The 17,767-nt window shown below is 40.0% G+C and overlaps 1 protein-coding gene and 1 pseudogene across 2 annotated transcripts in view; one reads left to right on the top strand and one right to left on the bottom strand.

Annotated features, from left to right (window-relative positions):
* Positions 1–2,877: 2,877 nt before the first annotated feature.
* Positions 2,878–3,689, bottom strand: LOC134222343 (uncharacterized; annotated as a pseudogene).
* Positions 3,690–4,326: 637 nt separating this feature from the next.
* Positions 4,327–17,767, top strand: part of LOC134220754 (uncharacterized) — a 429,558-nt gene continuing 416,117 nt past the window's right edge. The window contains exons 1-4 of one of the 2 annotated variants that reach the window (XM_062699858.1): positions 4,327–4,675; positions 6,972–7,129; positions 13,736–13,993; positions 14,459–14,722. In XM_062699858.1, the coding sequence (XP_062555842.1) occupies positions 4,587–4,675; positions 6,972–7,129; positions 13,736–13,993; positions 14,459–14,722 (769 nt within the window). In that variant the 5' untranslated portion in view covers positions 4,327–4,586. Of the gene's footprint in view, positions 4,676–6,541; positions 6,805–6,971; positions 7,130–13,735; positions 13,994–14,458; positions 14,723–17,767 lie in introns of those variants that run through there. The other variant, XM_062699859.1, reaches the window with a different exon arrangement.

The raw sequence follows: 17,767 nt of genomic DNA, 5'->3' as shown, positions 1-17,767 counted from the left end.
TATCTTATAGTTGCCATACGAACTCTATTGAAGTTGGTTTCATGAAATTCTTACCATATTAATATATTATCCATATTTTTTCTTCGTAGTATGTATTTATTAAGACAAAGTTGATTAAATTTCATGTTTTAAATATTGCATTTATTCATCAATAGTTCTTGGTCGTTTGTTTTTGATTTTTTTGTTACATTCATTGCCTCATTTATAGTGTTATCCCTAGAAGTTTTCTTGTTACACCTCGACTTATAAGTGCTGTTCACTTAATTTCAGTTCTCTCAATGGGATGAAATGCCTCTTCGACAAAACAGCACCATTCATGTTGTCGGTTTCAATTAATAATTTAGAATCAATTACCTAAAATAATTACAAATTTTACATTCACACTAAATTTGAAATCGTTATACACGGATGAGTAAATTATTCTAAAATCTCTATAAGAATTGTTTTTTGTTTCGCTAATTTTACCTACGCCTAATTACTTTATAATTTAGATAGTATAAAATTTTGGCATTGTGTTCTCGTTTATGAGCAAATCCTTTCTCGATATAAATTTATAATAACTCATTTTTCATTCAGCCTGATACGCCTTCTAGAGAGCCTCCGGGAAATAGGAATGGGGGAGGTTCCTTCATCAGTGCTGCCACCTGGAAAAGTTTAGAGAAAAAGTTGAACCATGGAAATTTGACATGGCATGGTATAGAAAATGAGAATTAAAATGTCTCTAGAACGTTAAAGATTTTTTTTTATCAAACAATTTTAAGTTTGTGGGGTTAGAAATTCAGCAATCTTAATCATTAACTGCTTATGCGAAAAAAATATAAAAATCGAGATATCATGTCTATTTTGTGTGCTTTTAAAATTCTAACCCCGTAAAGCAAGATTTTGTTGAGAAACGTCCTTAATTTTTGTTTTGTAATTGTAATTGTAATTGTAATTTATCAGCCTTCACCCTGGCAGACACTGTCCGCCCATCTACACTTAAGTTAGGTGAAGACCTACCAAGCCTTCACCGTTAGCATGCGCTAGACCGTATAGTACACCGGTTTCCAACCACAAGCAGGCGCTGGGCTTAACCAGTCCCACAAGTGTCGGATACATTAAAGAAAAGAGAGTTGACAGGAAAGATTAGTGGAGAAGAATTGCGTTTGCTGAAACGAGACAAATAAATTATGATTAGTATGGTAATTGTGCACCACGGAGGGATGCTAGTCCTTGGATCCCTAGATGTTCGATTCCACGCCTTTCTTCCAACCGATATCTGTAACTCCGTCTATGTTTGGTGGCAGTATAATCTTTTTGTTCATATGGACGTTCATTTTCTTCAAATGCCGGTCGTCTGTAATAAAAATAATAAAAGGGCCTCCACCATTTGACCCTGGAATATTAGTAATTGTCCAAATAACGTTCTTGTTGATATAAGTCACTAAAGAAACATTCCAAACACTGGACAACTGCTCCAAAGATACGTTACATTTAAAGCAAAATAAAATCAAATTAGTTTCTCGAAAACTATCACCCAATTCCACGCATCATCTGTTTCTCTGTAATATAAATATAAAATTACTCGTCACATAATTGACCCTTAACAAGTATAAACTTTTGTCATTCCTATTATTGTTATTATTATTAGTTTTCACTCAGTCTTATTCTATAGGGTTAAGGCAGGTATTTTCGTCTTTTCGTCATAGTCTTGAAAACCAATATAAGCGACACCTTTTCCCAAACTCATCCGTACCAAATCGTAAGTTCTGGAGAAACGTCCTGCTATAGTGGAGTTCCAGCAAATGAACGTAGCTTCCATTGGTTTCTGCACCTACGACGATGGACGGGAATACTTGCCGTGTCTCTAAACATCACCAAAGTCTGTCTATATTAAACACTTATGTTATATCCAAAGGATTCGACGTAATTTTATCAATTTTGACGAGAATTGAACATATTTGAAGCAGCACATTAGTTTCTGAAAGAATCAGCTGTCATGTGAATGGAAAGTTTCGGTAGTTCGTAAGGTATTTTAAAAGTACACTAGAACATTTACGTGCACTTTAATAAATCATATTTACTTTAGTTATCCAAACTCGATCCCAACTACCCCGAAACTGCTATTACTGTAGTACTAACGCACCAAATCGGGGAATTCATGCAATTTAACGCAGAGTTTAAGCCCTCTCTTGCGTTGTGTAATATAATATGCACTAAAACAAATCTCCTAAGAAATTGATGCGTGAAAAATAAAAGTTATCAGATTGCATAAGCAAAAGTTTATATTTTAAGTTGATCCGTTTAGTGTCAACCGGTGGATACCTGTTCTAAACACTCATTTGTTTCAAGTTCTATTTCACGCAATCCCCCCACATTATATAATAATGAGTGCTGACAACTCATGATACTAAAGATCATGAGCAGAACGGAGGTAGGCATAACTTCTAGGGATCAACCACCACCAGAAACGTCCTTAATTTTTGTTTTATAACAAAAATATACTTCATTTCCTATACCACAACGTGTGAAATTTCAATGGTTCTATAGCAAACGTGGTGTTAGATTCCTCATCTTGTTGTTGACGAGCACGCAGTAGTCGAAAGCGGAAACGAAGTCGCAGTTTTCGGAGATTCAGTGGTTGCTTCCGCTGGGCAGTTTTGACGTGACGTTCTAATAATTAAGCATTCTTTTTAATGCCCTGATCGCCAATAATACTGACAATCTCAGCCAAAGAATGCATCGCGAGAGAATAGTAAGAAACATGACGCCGACAGCCAAAACGTGGTCGACGGCGGTTTTATCCGGGAATTTCAACAAAACTTTCGGCGCACGTTGTCCTTTGGCTCCGGAACGGAATACCTGTATTTCTTTCTTCACCAGGTAAATGTTGCATACCTGACTTTTACCGAAGCATCTGCATACAGCGTCAAGCTTCGCTGCAGCACTAATCCAAGTTGAGTTGCTGCTTCTACCTTGCCACCTTTATATTGCTACTAATACCCAGAATGGTGGATTTGACTTGCCGCACAAGCCGGGAGCTTTACAGATCTTTTGTTTTATTCGAGAGCTCCATCGTGAGATGATTTGATTAAATTGTTTTAATATCGTTTTAACAACACTGGTGGTGGTTGTTGCTCCTGTTCCATAGCGCTAATAACGTGAGTTTTATTATGATCCAACTTATCATGCAGTTTCCTTTTTTTTGCACTTGCACAACGGCATCCGAGTCCTGTGGATTTCCTTCCGTTGCATAGCCCGAAAGCCTTCGTTTTCCCATCTTTTCTTTGCTTCAACTAATGCTTCTCTGACGCCTCGGTCACTTATATCCTGAGCCAACCCGAGAGCAAGAAAGTCTGCTTCTTTGGAATTGTACAAGAAGTTGCTTGGCTCTGATGGGACACATTAAATTCATGTACCCACTTAAAAACAATCAAAAGATTCTTCATGTGCAATTGAGCATCAGTCGGTGTCATTTTATCGAATTACACTTGGAACTGATCATGGGTGATGAATGACATCACAAATGCTACCGACTCCAGTCGGCAGAGGCATAAATTAATATTGCTAGCCCCAGCGATAAACATACATCTCAACTCCTTTTCGATACGACTCGGGTGATTAGTAGGAACCAGATGCTTGATGGCAGACAGTTTACGCTCCTCCTTCTGGAGTCGGCATTTCAGTGTTCCAAGGAAAAGCGATGGATGTTAAAGGAATTGTCGATTTTGGAAAACACAAATCGCTGATATTCAGGTTATGCGTCCCTGTGCCGCTCCTAATCTACTTCGTATTCTTGATAGTATGGCCATGGTCATGGACCTGCTGCGAAAGATGGGCATGTCAAAGATGGCAGATAGCGTATTCCATACACGATTCTATTCCTCCTAGCCTTTCTGAACAATAGACTGACCACATCATCCGCCCATAGTTCTGACGATGCAACCGAGTATGTAGACGTGATGTAGATCGTAGCTTGTCGAATGGCTTTTCTATAATTCTTGAGCACAACGGAGTCGCAATAACTTTTTAGCTAATACATACTCCATGATCGGTCTCCATCTTTCTCAGGACGATTCTTGAACACCGTGTTCTATCGAGATAGTAGATTATAGGAGGGCTCATTCTATCCCCCGACTAAATTGATAATGGTCTTGAGAGTGCAGAGAGAAAATGGAATCCAACACTTTTGGATATTCTACGATGAGATTTTCGAAAATGACTACGGCCATCACCTTTTTCTCTTAACAGGTTTTCATAACAGCAATACAGCCTGAAATTAGAAGAAAGAAGAAGTTAGCATTAGAAAATCCACAATTCAATAAAATTGAATCAGACTCACTATCTGTCTTGTTCAGTTGGTTCGTTCATAGCATGACTATGTCATCCGTGGTTTGCTTGGATGTGTACAGATATCGTAGAGTAATTATTCCTCCAAGTGCGTTTTGATTTTGGTCACCCCACACAATTTTCCAGGAATGGTTGTCATCATTGCACCAACTTTGTCGGATCGAAACGTCGTGTCCATCCAACTGCTCATAAGTTCGCCTATCCAGCGCCATTCGGTGATTTCATGTTTTAGAAAGTGCGGCAAAATTTACTCCTAGATGTACTGCGCCTCCGCAGCGTTATTCCGTGGAGTGTTCCGCGACATTCAATGTAGACGGAAATGCAGAAATTCCTCTTCCATCGACTGGTACTCTACGATCAACATCAACATTACTTCTCTCGTAATAATTTGGATACGCTTCCAGGACGATGCCGTAATCTTTCGTCTTTCTTCGACCAATTCGTTCTCAATCATTCCACCATCGAAACCAAATACGGTAAAATGATATCGGTGTGCAGCGCATTCCAGAACTTTACACACGGCTTCCAGGAGAGGCAAAAGCAAAAGATTTGCGAGAGTGACGTAATCACTGCGGTCGGAGGATTGGGTTTCACAGCAATCTCGCGAGCTTTTTTGGTGATTTGTAGAAGCGCTGCCGTCTGACGGTTTTCCACCTGGAACAAAAAATCAAATAAGAAAAAAGACAACCTTGATTGGTATGTAATTTCCGTTTCAAAAATAGAATTTAATTTTCTTTAAACAAGCTGAAAACGGTGATCGTTTGTTAGATTTATTATGAACACATAGTATAAACACATCGTTCATAGCTTAATAATTTAATTTAAATCTCTTACTGCTTTTAAACTAAAACAAGTAAGTACAAAAGCTTACTCTATAGGTACTGGTCCGGATGAGTGGTTTTCAGCCGACTACAATTGCTATGAGGTAAGCGCCGAGGTTCCCAAGCCAGTGCTCGCAACTTATCCAATTTGGTGGAATAGCATGGTGGTGAAAATGTTCCATGGACCCGGACGAGGAACCGGAAGGTGGCATTCAACTCTCTATCACCTCCCATCCGAATTTTAACCAAATTGATCGGAACTTGGTTTTTGGTATGGCTTTTGCGATTGTAGTAGGTACTTTTTGAAAATTATTTGAATCAAATGCAAATTCCGAGACTACCGAAATGACAAAACAAGAACAACCAAGCACGTTTTTCTTTCATATGAACACTTGTTGTTTCATAAGTTTTGCCTTATGATGTTTGTTCATAAGGAAACATATTGGGATTCATAAGGCATATGTATGTTATCATTACTTATGTTATCATTGCTTTCTGCAGTATAGTTTCACGTCTAGTAGTTTGGTAACTGTTGTTAGTTTATATTTCCCAAACGTTAGAATGGTATCAGGTTCTTCATTATTGACATAGTATGGATCTCTAATTAAAGCTTGAGATTTCAGCGTATTCAATTCTACTTATTTTCTTGAAACGACGGTGTAGATATTATAATACTTAGAAGGACTAGTCTATGTTGAATACTGGTAAATCTAAGTATTACGTAGTGGCAGCTATACACGAACATCGAATGCTTTTGGAATAATTAAAACGTTGAGTGTAGGGTTTCTTGGGGATGACATTCAATAGATCGACCCCAGTGTAATTCAAGCATTTAGTAAAGTCATTCAATCCATTGAAGTCTAATTATTTATGTATTCCTATTTTATGTACCACACCAAATCAATTAACAAACTAATTTCACTCCAAAATCGAACTTTTATGAATTATTATAACCGGCAAGAGCGACTGAGGTAGACGAAACCGAACGGAGAATACTCGCGGAGAAACGGCTTATGGGTAGAAGTATAATAATACTTATAGGGTTTCGAAGCTGTTATAAAAAGTTGTGTTACTCGTTTGGTGATTCGTGTTGATTCGTCGCTTTTGACTAGACAAATTTAGATTTGTAAACAAGTACTTTTAAACACCAATAAAGACACAAATGGATATGCAACATATCATCAAACAGTTTGCTTTTAAACTTTATTTGACAAAAAAAAAACTACTTCGAAATGATCCTACGAGCCGTTCAAATGAGTCGGCTCATTCAAGTGAATGTTTCGCTCTGAGCCGCTCGGTTAAATGAACCATTTTGCCCATCTTTGAACCATGATGCATAGTTCCATGAACCATGAACCATCTGCCTATCAAAAACTTTGCCTAACCGTCGCATACTGAATGTGATATTTTCTTGCTCTGAAAGCAGCTTCTGAGAAACCACCATCCAACCGTTCAAGTCCTTGACCTCTACCGACTATCACGCAGCAGACATTGCGTTGTGCCGTCTACCTCAACTTAAATTATTTCCGGAAGAATTCAACATTCGCTCTGGAGAACGTCTCCCATCATCGAAATAATTGAAATCGAAGGTCGAAAAAGAAGGCATCATCCGTGTCGACTCGAAAACGTCTATGAAGCAGTACCATCAATAGAGGTAATAAACCATAGAATATCGAAGAATATCGCTGTTCTCCTCGTGAGGTTGTGTAATATGTTTGAGGGCGAGAACAAAAGGAACCGCAGCGACAATCTTCATCTATGTTTTATTACCTCTATTGTACCATCGTACAGTCATTTGTGATAAATAATTTTCTATTTCAGCATGTATAATTACGAATTTTTGAACGCAGAACATGAAGAAGAAAACATGGAGCCAAAGCGAAAAAAGGGAAAAACGACGAAACCAATAGTGGTTGACTCTGCTACTTTAAACAAAATGCGGCTTACGTATGAGAGCATCAGACAAAAAAATGATTCAGGTATGTCGTGTAATTGATATCGCTAACACTAGTCGACAGTAAAATTGTATTCGTGCAGTATTTGAAGTTCACGACCTTTGAAATCGATTGCTGACTGGAAATAGCTGAATGATTGGGAAAATTCCGAGATTATTTGGTCTCAAAATAGGGGCGTTCGACGCTTCCTTGACGTCGAAGTCGCCTCGTCTCTTTTCAGCAACCTAGAGGAACAATTGATTTCAATTGCAGAACAAAGTGGAGAACGTAGAACATCTGTAATGGACTTATTTTAATAGTGAAGCATTCGCAATGGCTCAAGGAACTCACATATTAATTATTTATTTAGCTTGAGGCTGGGAGGGGGGGTGTGTCTTGCGGTATATAACAGTCGTCTCCAAGCCACGCAGAGTCTTCAGAGGATCCGGTTTCCCATCTGTTCGATCCATCTTGCTCGCTGTGCACCTCTCCTTCTTGTGCCCGTCGGATCGTTATCGAGAACCATTTTCACCGGGTTATTGTCCGACATTCTAACTACGTGCCCGGCCCACCACAATCTTCCAGTAATTCCAGTAATTCATTCGCCTTATATACGTTACGTTCGCCATCTGCACCCCCCATAAATGGTACGGTTTCGTTTCGAAAACTTCAAGTACGCGAGCATCGTCCAGGTCTCGTGTTTGTTACGGCGGCGAACTCCATTCAATCGGAGCGTTTTTCGGAGTCCACAGTACGTAAGGATTCCGCCACGATGCGTCTCTGAAATTGTCTGCTGGTATCGTTATCGTGAGCCCAATACACAAAGTTTTTTAAATTAAACTTCATCGAGAGTGTTACCAGTGACCTTTAGTATTACATCATATGCGAAGATTCCTACTTTCACACCGACCTGGAGATTTAAGCGTAATACTCCGTCATACATGTTATTCCACAGTACCAGTCCGAGGATCGATCCCAGTGGAACACCCGCTGGCACCTCAATCGACTGCCGACCAGCATCAGTATCGTACAATAAAATCCTGTTCAGAAAATAGCTTTTCAGAACCCTGGACAGACAATCCGAAACTTGCAAGTGGTGTAGGGAGCTAGCTTGCGTTATTAAATGCATTTTTTACATTTCTAGTGTAATCAATGCACAGTACCTAATACCTTGTCTATTTAGACCACGCGCTATCTTAGCCGTATCCGTTACCGACCTAATTGCTTTGATGGTAGAACGGCCCTTACGGAACCCATACTGGTTGCTTGATAGGCCACCAGCACACTATGTATAGGCGGACAATTAATTCAGGATCACCCTCTCTAGCAAATTACCAGTCATGTCTAGTAGGCAAAATGTTCTGTATGTCGAAGGGTCCCCCGGTGGTTTCCCGAGCTCAGGCAATAGCACCTACCTCTGCTTCGTTGGCTTCGTTGGAGGCAGCTATTAAAAATATATGGCTTGGCAAGAATCGCATGTTTAAGGACCAGGTTCGGAATTCCATCCGGACCAGGAGCCTAGTTTTGCAGCGACGATTAACTGACTCGTACGGTGTAGCGGGCCAGTACGATGAGTCATGTTTCGGAAACAACCCATCAACGATCCTGGCTAACATCTCCGGGGACTTTTCAGAAGGTGTGCTGTTGGTCCTAGTCATCACTATCCTGTATGCATCCCCCACGGAGTGTCATTGCCATCCTGCACAGCTATTCAAAGCAGGCTCTTAATCTAATCAAAGCTCTGCTCGTTGTCTGAAACATTCGTCGCCTATCAGGCCTTTCTTTCTCGGTTCTAGCACTTGAGAATACATAGGTACAGCTATTTAGATGTGTTAGCAGATATGTTGGAATTGGCCCAACAGGTTTAGTTAGTCATAATAAATTGATGCACCACTGCATAAATGTACCATGCGTCGCCGTATGCTCTTTAGCTTACAAGATCATACAGTTTTCTAATATCCCTAAAATACCCCTGCGGACATAAACATATCATATTGTCGAAATAATGTATTTAACTTCTATGAACATAAAACATGCAAGTGACTTCAACGCCAAGGAAGCGACGAGCCCCACTATTTAGTGACCAAATAATTTCGGTATTTTCCCTATCAATCTGCTATCGCCAGTAAGTCTCAGTATTTTTGAGGCGTAAACTACAAATGCGGTATATGAGCATCAAAATGTACGTTTTTTCGATTTTCTCTTCAAATATAATAATATCACAAATAATGAAAATATTGACCATCGTGATAATATCATACATTTAATAATTTATTAAATATTAGGTCAAGTGAGTATCTGTATTTCTTTTGTCTGTTATGTTCTAAGCTAACTAGACCAGACTAATTATGGAAAAACAGATGACTATTATGTTTGTGATAAAAATATTAAATGACTCTAATGTATTTCAGAATTGCAGCCAAGCAAAATCCCACTGAGCGTTTCCGTAAAGCTGAAACCTTCCTGCGTCGCATATGATTGCCGTGTGAAGGCAGAACAAATGACCACCAGCTCTTCACTTGACCAAACATTACAAACCACAGCAAACACCTCGACCACCTCCGGCATATACAAACCCATGGCTGGTATTTCGGCTAGAGTGGATAATTGCGTCGAACAATTTTAAGGACGAATACTTCGACTGCCGAACATGTGGCCAGTTTTACGGGTAACTATGTTGTATATCACATTAACAAACAAAAGTGTTGTTTAAGCAACAGAATGAAACAGTTCCGAAATTTTAAACAGGTTTATTATTACCATCGTTAAAGTTTCCTGAAATTATACATTTTTATCAGTTATTTTATAATTCAATTGTGGCATACTCAACTCACGTTTTATAATTTCTTTGCTATTGTTTTAACCCGGAAAAGAATGTCTGAGGCGCTTTGTAATGGTATACCTGTACAGTACATTTTCATATTTCACGCAATTAACGCATAATTCAAATTGTTTAAAAATATCAAATTACCGTAGGAATTAATTAGAGCAATAATATAAAATTCAATAATAATTGATGTCGTAGCCGTGACTACAGTGTAGCTTAACCTAGGATTTTGTTCTGCAAAACACAATTCACATATAAAATTTAGTGCATTCAAATAGGATAATTATATGAATTTTAACTTACTACTCGAATGGGGAAACAAATTAAGCTTTTAGCCAAGGTATAATAAATTCTTTCAATTGGATAAATTTGTAATTATATCAACTAGAGAACGTGAACAATCTCTCGCATTTAGCACTTATCATCAGTCCTATTGTTCTGCCTCGTCTTGTCAGTTGAGTGTTCAGTTTGGAGTTTGGATGTCACTACAGATGTCAGTGTCTATAAACCGGCACGCTATAATCGAGGTGCGATTATGTGTGAGGGGCGGTCGCCACACAAAAGTATGCAAGCCACTGCACTGCCCCCACTAGCATAACAGTCCTATTTGATTTTAATCACTTTTGAGTAAACGGAATAAATAGTGTTCGTTTAAAATGTACTACCAGAAATCATAATGAAAATTGCGATTTTTTATGTTTCATCAAATTTTATTATGACTCATCAATTCATAGGTCGTTGAGCGTTTCTTTACAAAGCCATGTTGGTCAACGTCGGTTATGTGCTGGATCGTCAGGTACAGTAAAGCCAACACCATGCTCTCAGAAACGGTTGGAAGACAATTTAGAATGGATATCCCTCGGTAATTTTGAACATCATGAACGTTTCCAAATTTATGGATAGGTGTAATTAACGCATCTTTCCATCTTGAGGGGAAATAACTTTCTGCAAACGAGCGTCAATTCCAGTTCGAGACAGCACCACGATCGGTCGTGCTTTTCAAGTTTTCTTTCCATCGCCCGTTTTATCGTGTTTGCCTCGTTGCGTTGCCGTTCTTTTCTCCTGGTCTCGTTATGGAAGATTCAGTGGCTGACTCGGTCGCTGGCATGGTGACGAAACGCACCACACATGGAGGCGTGGGAAACCCCTTCCAAAAACATTCTGTCAAGCAACGTGTTCTCGTCGTTGCCACTTGACGTCGTGGAAATCCTCGAAGTCCACAAATATGAGTATTACACTCATGACCACCCCGGCACGAAGCCGGCCAATTATCAAGGCCAGAATGGTGGACCTCAGAAATAACGATTTTTCGAATAAGATCCGCGCTCTCCCAGACTGTACTAAGGCATTCTGGAAAATGACCAAAATACTAAAATCCAAGCCAAATACTAATTTCACTTTAACCCAATTAGACAATAATGGCTCTAAGGATCGATTGTTAACTCCTGCAGAGAAGGTCGCTGAAATAGGTTGTCACTTCGTCAGCTCACATAATCTTGGGCAGAACATCGTCAGTCCACACGAAGCAGCCGTCAACGAGCATGCTAACAACATCTATTTGATTCCCAACGACTGTTCGGAGGAGTTGGAGATCTTAGCTGGCGAATTGACGGCCTATCTCAAATCATCGAAGAACACGAAGGCCCCAGGCTTCGACAGCATCCTGAATCTCGACCTCAAACATATGAGTGCTCCGTTCTTCGAGCACCTCTCGCTGATCTTCAATCAGTGTCTCAGACTCAGCTACTTCCCATCGACCAGGAAGTCAGCGAAAGTCATCCCCATTTTGTTTTTACAAGAGAGAATGCACCTACGCACGACCCAGCATACGTGTTTAGTATTTGCCAAGCTACTACACGGAAGTGTATTGGAGTGTGGGACTCGACCAGTCATATCATGACTGGTAATACCCTCTAAACTCACTTGGGCTCCGCCATCGTTTCCCCCAGGAACTGCCTCCCAGCATTACTTCTGGGGGATAGGCAGTACTTAATGTACTCACACACAGGCATTCACACCATTTGAGTCTTACTTGGATGCTCACACTGACGCTCCACTGCCATGCTTCGAGGTGACAATAGCGGTTACCCGCTACGACACTCCTGCCAGAGCATGAGCAGATCAATCACACCACTGCCGAAGCAGGGACACTCCACATGCACCACATGTGCCACGCTGACTCGCAGAGGCCATGGGGAGGGATCGTAAAGCCCTTGGACATAGCCCCTGCCGCCCTCACCATCTGGCCGGGTTGAAAACATTACATGAATGCATTGGTGAGTGTAAAGAAAGGTTTAGGGTCCGTTGCTTATCCACGGACCAAACTATGATTAGGGCGCTGGTACTAAATTAGGATATTCTAATTTATAGTGTATATAGAAAAGTTAGGTTATCAAATTGTAGTTTTACGATAAACCGAAAATCAGAGCCTTTAAAAGGTCATCTTGTAAGACTTATATGTCAAGGTAATTGCGAATTTTAAAAACCTAGGAAAGAAAAAAAATATTTGTGTATAGATGAAGGGCTTTTAAATGCCAACCACTTACAATGTATAAAAACATATTAAAATTTAAGTAAGCAAGCAAGCGATTGAACAGCAGCGTCGTATTTTTTTTTTTTATCTTTATTAGTGTGTTTTTTTTTAGTTAAATCTAAGTTCAACACAAAAAGCAGCGTCGTAGATAAAGCTAGCAATTTTTGATGAACGATGATGTAAGCTTATCCGATCCAGGTCCCGTAGATCCATCAACATCTAGTAGTTTTCTGCTTACGTTTCAATCATACAAAATCGTTTAACGATAATCTAACGAATAATGAATAACTCAGCAAAGTTTCAACAAGATCCGTTGAATTTTCAATGTATAAGAGTTTTTTGAAGGTGTAGATGCGATTTTAAACTTCAATGGCTATTAACTCCATATGCAAAAAAAAAACCGTATGTGACTGATATGCGAGTGGGGGTAGTAGTCTTTCTCCAAAAGTGTTCGTGATATCTTTGCCACAACTGAAATAATTGTTAATCATCCCAATTTTAATATGTATAGCTTTTACACTTCTAAAATGGCTTTGAAATTGAAATTTAATTTGCGATTAATTTCCTGATGGAGAAAATGATCTTGTGTTGACTGGGACCCTGCCAGAGTAAACACAACGAGCGATGCGACGTCACTTTTACATATCACGGCAGTATGTAAAGCTTTTACACTTTAAAAAATACAGTCTTTCTCCAAAAGTGTTCGTGATATCTTTGCCACAACTGAAATAATTGTTAGGCCCGATGCCCACGTAGCGTCTTTTCAACGCTGCGTGTACACTGTACACGGCGTTAAAAGGACGCATGTGTGCATCGGGAAAAATAACGCAGCGTCGCCGCACCGATGAACACCTGCGTTTTTTCAACGCCACGTGCACGCAGCGTTGAAAAAACGCTACGTGGACATCGGCCTTTAATCATCCCAATTTTAATATGTACAACTTTTGAGCCCGATGCCCACGAAGCGTCTTTTCAACGCAACGTGATCGCAGCGTTTAAATAACGCGTGTGCATCGGCGTGGCGACGCTGCGTTATCGCTTTTTCCCGATGCACACCTGCGTCTTTTTAACGCCGTGTTCACGCAGAGTTGAATTGACGCTACGTGGACATTGAACCTTACACTTCTAAAATGGCTTTGAAATTGAAACTTAATTTACAATTAATTTCCTGATAGGGAAAATGATCTTGTGTCAACTGGCACCCTTAGCTAGCTTGACCAAACTAATTATGGAAAAACAGATGACTATTATGTTTGTGATAAAAATATTAAATGACTCTAATGTATTTCAGAACTGCAGCCGAGCAAAATCCCACTGAGCGCTTCCGTAAAGCTGAAACCTTCCTGCGTCGCATCGGATTCCCGTGTGAAGACAGAACAAATGACCACCAGCTCTTCACTTGACCAAACACTACAAACCACAACAAACACCTCGATCGCCGCCGGAATATACGAACCTTTGGCTGGTTTTTCGGCTAGAGTGGATAATTGCGTAGAACAACTTTTAAGGACGAATACTTCGACTGCCCAACCTGTGTCCAGTTTTTCGGGTAACTATGTTGTATATAGGGCTTCGACTAATTGACATACATTTTTTTATAGACTTTTGAATTATACTAAACTTCTTTGTCACTTTTCAACTAAAAGCTTTATTACCAATTGTTACCAGAAGAATCATGATGTCAAAGATCACAGATTTTATTTTTCACTGGGAGTATGCGACGTTTCCTTTCAAAATATCTTTTATTGAGTGATAAAGCTCGTAGTCTGAATAAGCTATTAGAAGCCTAATGCAGTCCAACAGTTAACTGCTCTAAATACAAAATCTGAGACAAGAAATCGAAATTGCTACAAAATATCACGTGTCATTCTATTATTTGAATGATATTTCGGATTTCACGTTCCAGATTCCGATTTACAGCAATGATTCGTTATACATCGTTATAAGCATTTAAGCAAACAAATTACTGTTATGTGTGTGATCATTTTAAATGACTCAGTTTTATATATTTCAGAGCTACATCCAAGCAAAATTCCTCTGGGTGTTTCCGTAAAACTGAAACCTTACTCTGCTACATCTAATCGTCGCGTGGAGACAGAAAAATCAAACGCCAGATCTTCAGTTGATAAAGCAAAATCACTTGTAAAAACGACAAATAACTCGATCACCGCCAGCTTATACGAACTCAAAGCCGGGGTTTTGGATGATATTGGTGATCGCGAAGAAAAATGTTTATGGACGGATAGTTCGACCAGCGAACCTGAGGCCAGTTTTTCGGGTAACTATGTCTAATGGGTCTTCGAACAACTATAACTATGTAACTATTAAAGACGTCTATTGTTCATTAGGTCATCACATTATAACAATAACAGTCAAATTACTTCGAAATACTTAAATATATGTGCTGTAAGATTTAAGAGCCCCGCACACAGGATACGTTTGCGATGCGTTTGACACATTTCCCATGGGAAAACTGTCAAACGCAACGCAAACGTATCCTATGTGCGGGGCTCTTTAGCGTACACCAAATATGTTGCTATGTAACATCTTCGTATAATCATGAATAATGCATCTGAATGTTGTTTTCCCATGACAAGGATTATGATAACGCACAAACGCTACACTATAATCCATTGTTTTGAAATGATCTAGTGCTGATAACTGTTATAGTCAATACGGCATGCGAAAGAGAAAAAATAGGCAGCAACATTTCAAAAGGGCGTAACTGCTTTTGTAAACAAATGCTTCTTACGTCGCTTGTGGGCTCATTTCAACACCACTGATGGAAGCAGCGAATTCTCTTATTTCATTAAATGACGCTGAATTGCTTCGGTGGGCACAAATTAGCCTACCAGCGATGGGAGAAGTTGTTTACAAAACCCCTTTTGAAATGTTGGTGCCGAAATATCAATTGCTGCATTTAAAAACAGATGGGGTAATTTGTTCTACCATTAATAACATCTTCCTATAATCGTAACATTCTCAAAAGAGACTTTTTTTTCTGTAGTTTCTCATTGTTATCAGCTGAAAGATCAGAAACATGTCAATTTCCGCTTTTATTGTTTTAAATTTTACATATTAATTAATTATTTTAGAGCGTGTTAGGGGAAATGCTACAAGGTTAAAAGACTATTATTCTTCCATTGACTTCTGTACGAAAACGTCTTTTTCGGACAAGAAGGCAAACACTGGCAAGTTACTGTTTAACGTAACGCTCACTTTATTTCACTATACTTTACTTTTTACAAACTTATTAAACATCACTTCACTTACGTACGTTACGCGGGAAAAAATTAAAACTGAAGCTACACGCGCAACACGCGCATATTTATATCTCCACGCTTCATGTTCCAGAAGCACGTGGAATGTTCTGGCACAGCGTAGCTCATTCTAGGCGTGCATGATGTTGATGATAATGATGATGATGATGATGATGATGATGATGATGATGATGATGATGATGATGATGATGATGATGATGATGATGACGATGATGATGATGATGTGATGATGATGATGATGATGATGGCGATGATGATGGTAGTCCATACTCATCTCGCCTCCTATGCTCTCTCATCGCTGATTGTTGCCGATGTGCACTGTGTATGCCGTTGTTGGTGCTATTTGCAATCGAGGAGCGCGAACACTTCGCGCTATCGGCGTTGGGCATGAATTCGTTCCTTTCTTTTTGAACATACCGCCGGCCTTGAAGGCTCGCCTTCAACAATCTGATTCTTGACTATTCTTCTCCGTATGTCAGTTCTTGGGACTACCTTGAAGATGCGTGATGGATACTCTGGATAGTACCCTCTATGTGATACAGAGCTTCTGCTGTTCAACTCTGCTGAATATTCTTGGTGTTTTCCTTTTATCCGCTGAATTGGATCTGCTCTGATATCGTTCGACCGATGCAACAAGCTATTATGTCTTCCGTTGCAAGTTTTACAGCCTCTAGAACTACATCTTTCCATTTCATGCTTTGGAGAAAGGCAGTTGAAGCACAACTTCAGCTTTCTAACCTTTCGTTTCTTAGCTGTATAGCTCATCGCGATGAATCTCTTGCATTTCCATATGGGATGATAACGTTTGCTTTTACATACCTTGCAACCCACTGAGATCGTTGACATAAACGACACTTGTGGATTAGAATGCATAGGTCTGTGATGTTCACTTTTCGCTGTCATCAATATTTCCAACATATGGCATCTTTTGGTGATGAATTGAATGATCTGTTCGTATGTCGGCGAATCGTCGTCCTGGGTCTGGTTTTCCCAATCTTGTCTTGATGCTCTATCAAGCTTGCTGGTGATCATGTATACCAGAATTGTACTCCATTGATCAGTGGGTTCACCAAGTTGCTTCAGTGCATTAACGTTCCGCTGGCACTCAGTTAGCAAACGACGCAATTCCTTTGACGAATCTTCAGGCACCTGCTTGATTGTGAACAGTGCCTTCAAATGTTTTTGTTTGACTAGTCGTAGATTTTCAAACCTCTCCACAAGTAGGTCCCATGCTATGCGGTAGTTATGATCGGTAATGTCCATAGCATCCAACATGTTCGCTGCCTCACCTTGCAGGGTTGATTTCAGGTAAAGTAGCTTTTGCACGTTTGATAGCTGTCCGTTTTTATCGATGAGCGCATCAAACGTGTCTCGGAATGTCGGCCAATCAGTGTATTCACCGCTGAACGTTGGCAACTCTAATGTGGGCAGTTGCACAGCTATTTTTTGTGGTTCCACTGCAGGTTGCTGGTATTGAGAATGCCTGCTGCCCGCGATCATTTGTCCTGATCCTTGCAATCTTTCGATGATTGAATGCAATGCGGCTCTTGCATTCATACATCTATCTTCGAAGATTGCGCGTTTCTCTTCTTCTTCTTCCTTGTTTAAGTCTTCTTCTGCGTCGATGGCAGTTTGTACTGGGTCATAATCTGTCCAGCATTGGTCGACGACTTCTAATCGCGCTCGAACCAATGCTGCTGTAATCCCAGGCTTGGATTCGATGTCTCGGATAAACACTTCGATCCGTGTCAGGCGTCCAAGAATAACCACACGCTGCTGATTTAACTGAACCATGCTAAACGATTTGTAGATTCGTTTTTCTGTCGAAAATTGATGTGCCGTTGCCCGGTGACGTCGTTGAAATAATCAGCTGCTCGTGTCTGAATTAAATTACAATCGACGACTGACGCGCGCCAAAGCACTGTATCGGATACTGTAGCTGCGTTGCTACCGTTAAAACCGACGAACTACTAAAATAGTGACTATCACTTTCGCGCACACTAACCGACCCGCTACGCGATTCTTCACAGTGCGACCGTACA

The sequence above is a fragment of the Armigeres subalbatus genome, chromosome 3 (genome assembly GCF_024139115.2).
Source record: "Armigeres subalbatus isolate Guangzhou_Male chromosome 3, GZ_Asu_2, whole genome shotgun sequence".
NCBI classification, from domain to species: Eukaryota; Metazoa; Arthropoda; class Insecta; order Diptera; family Culicidae; genus Armigeres; species Armigeres subalbatus.
This window is presented reverse-complemented; position numbering and strand designations above follow the sequence as displayed.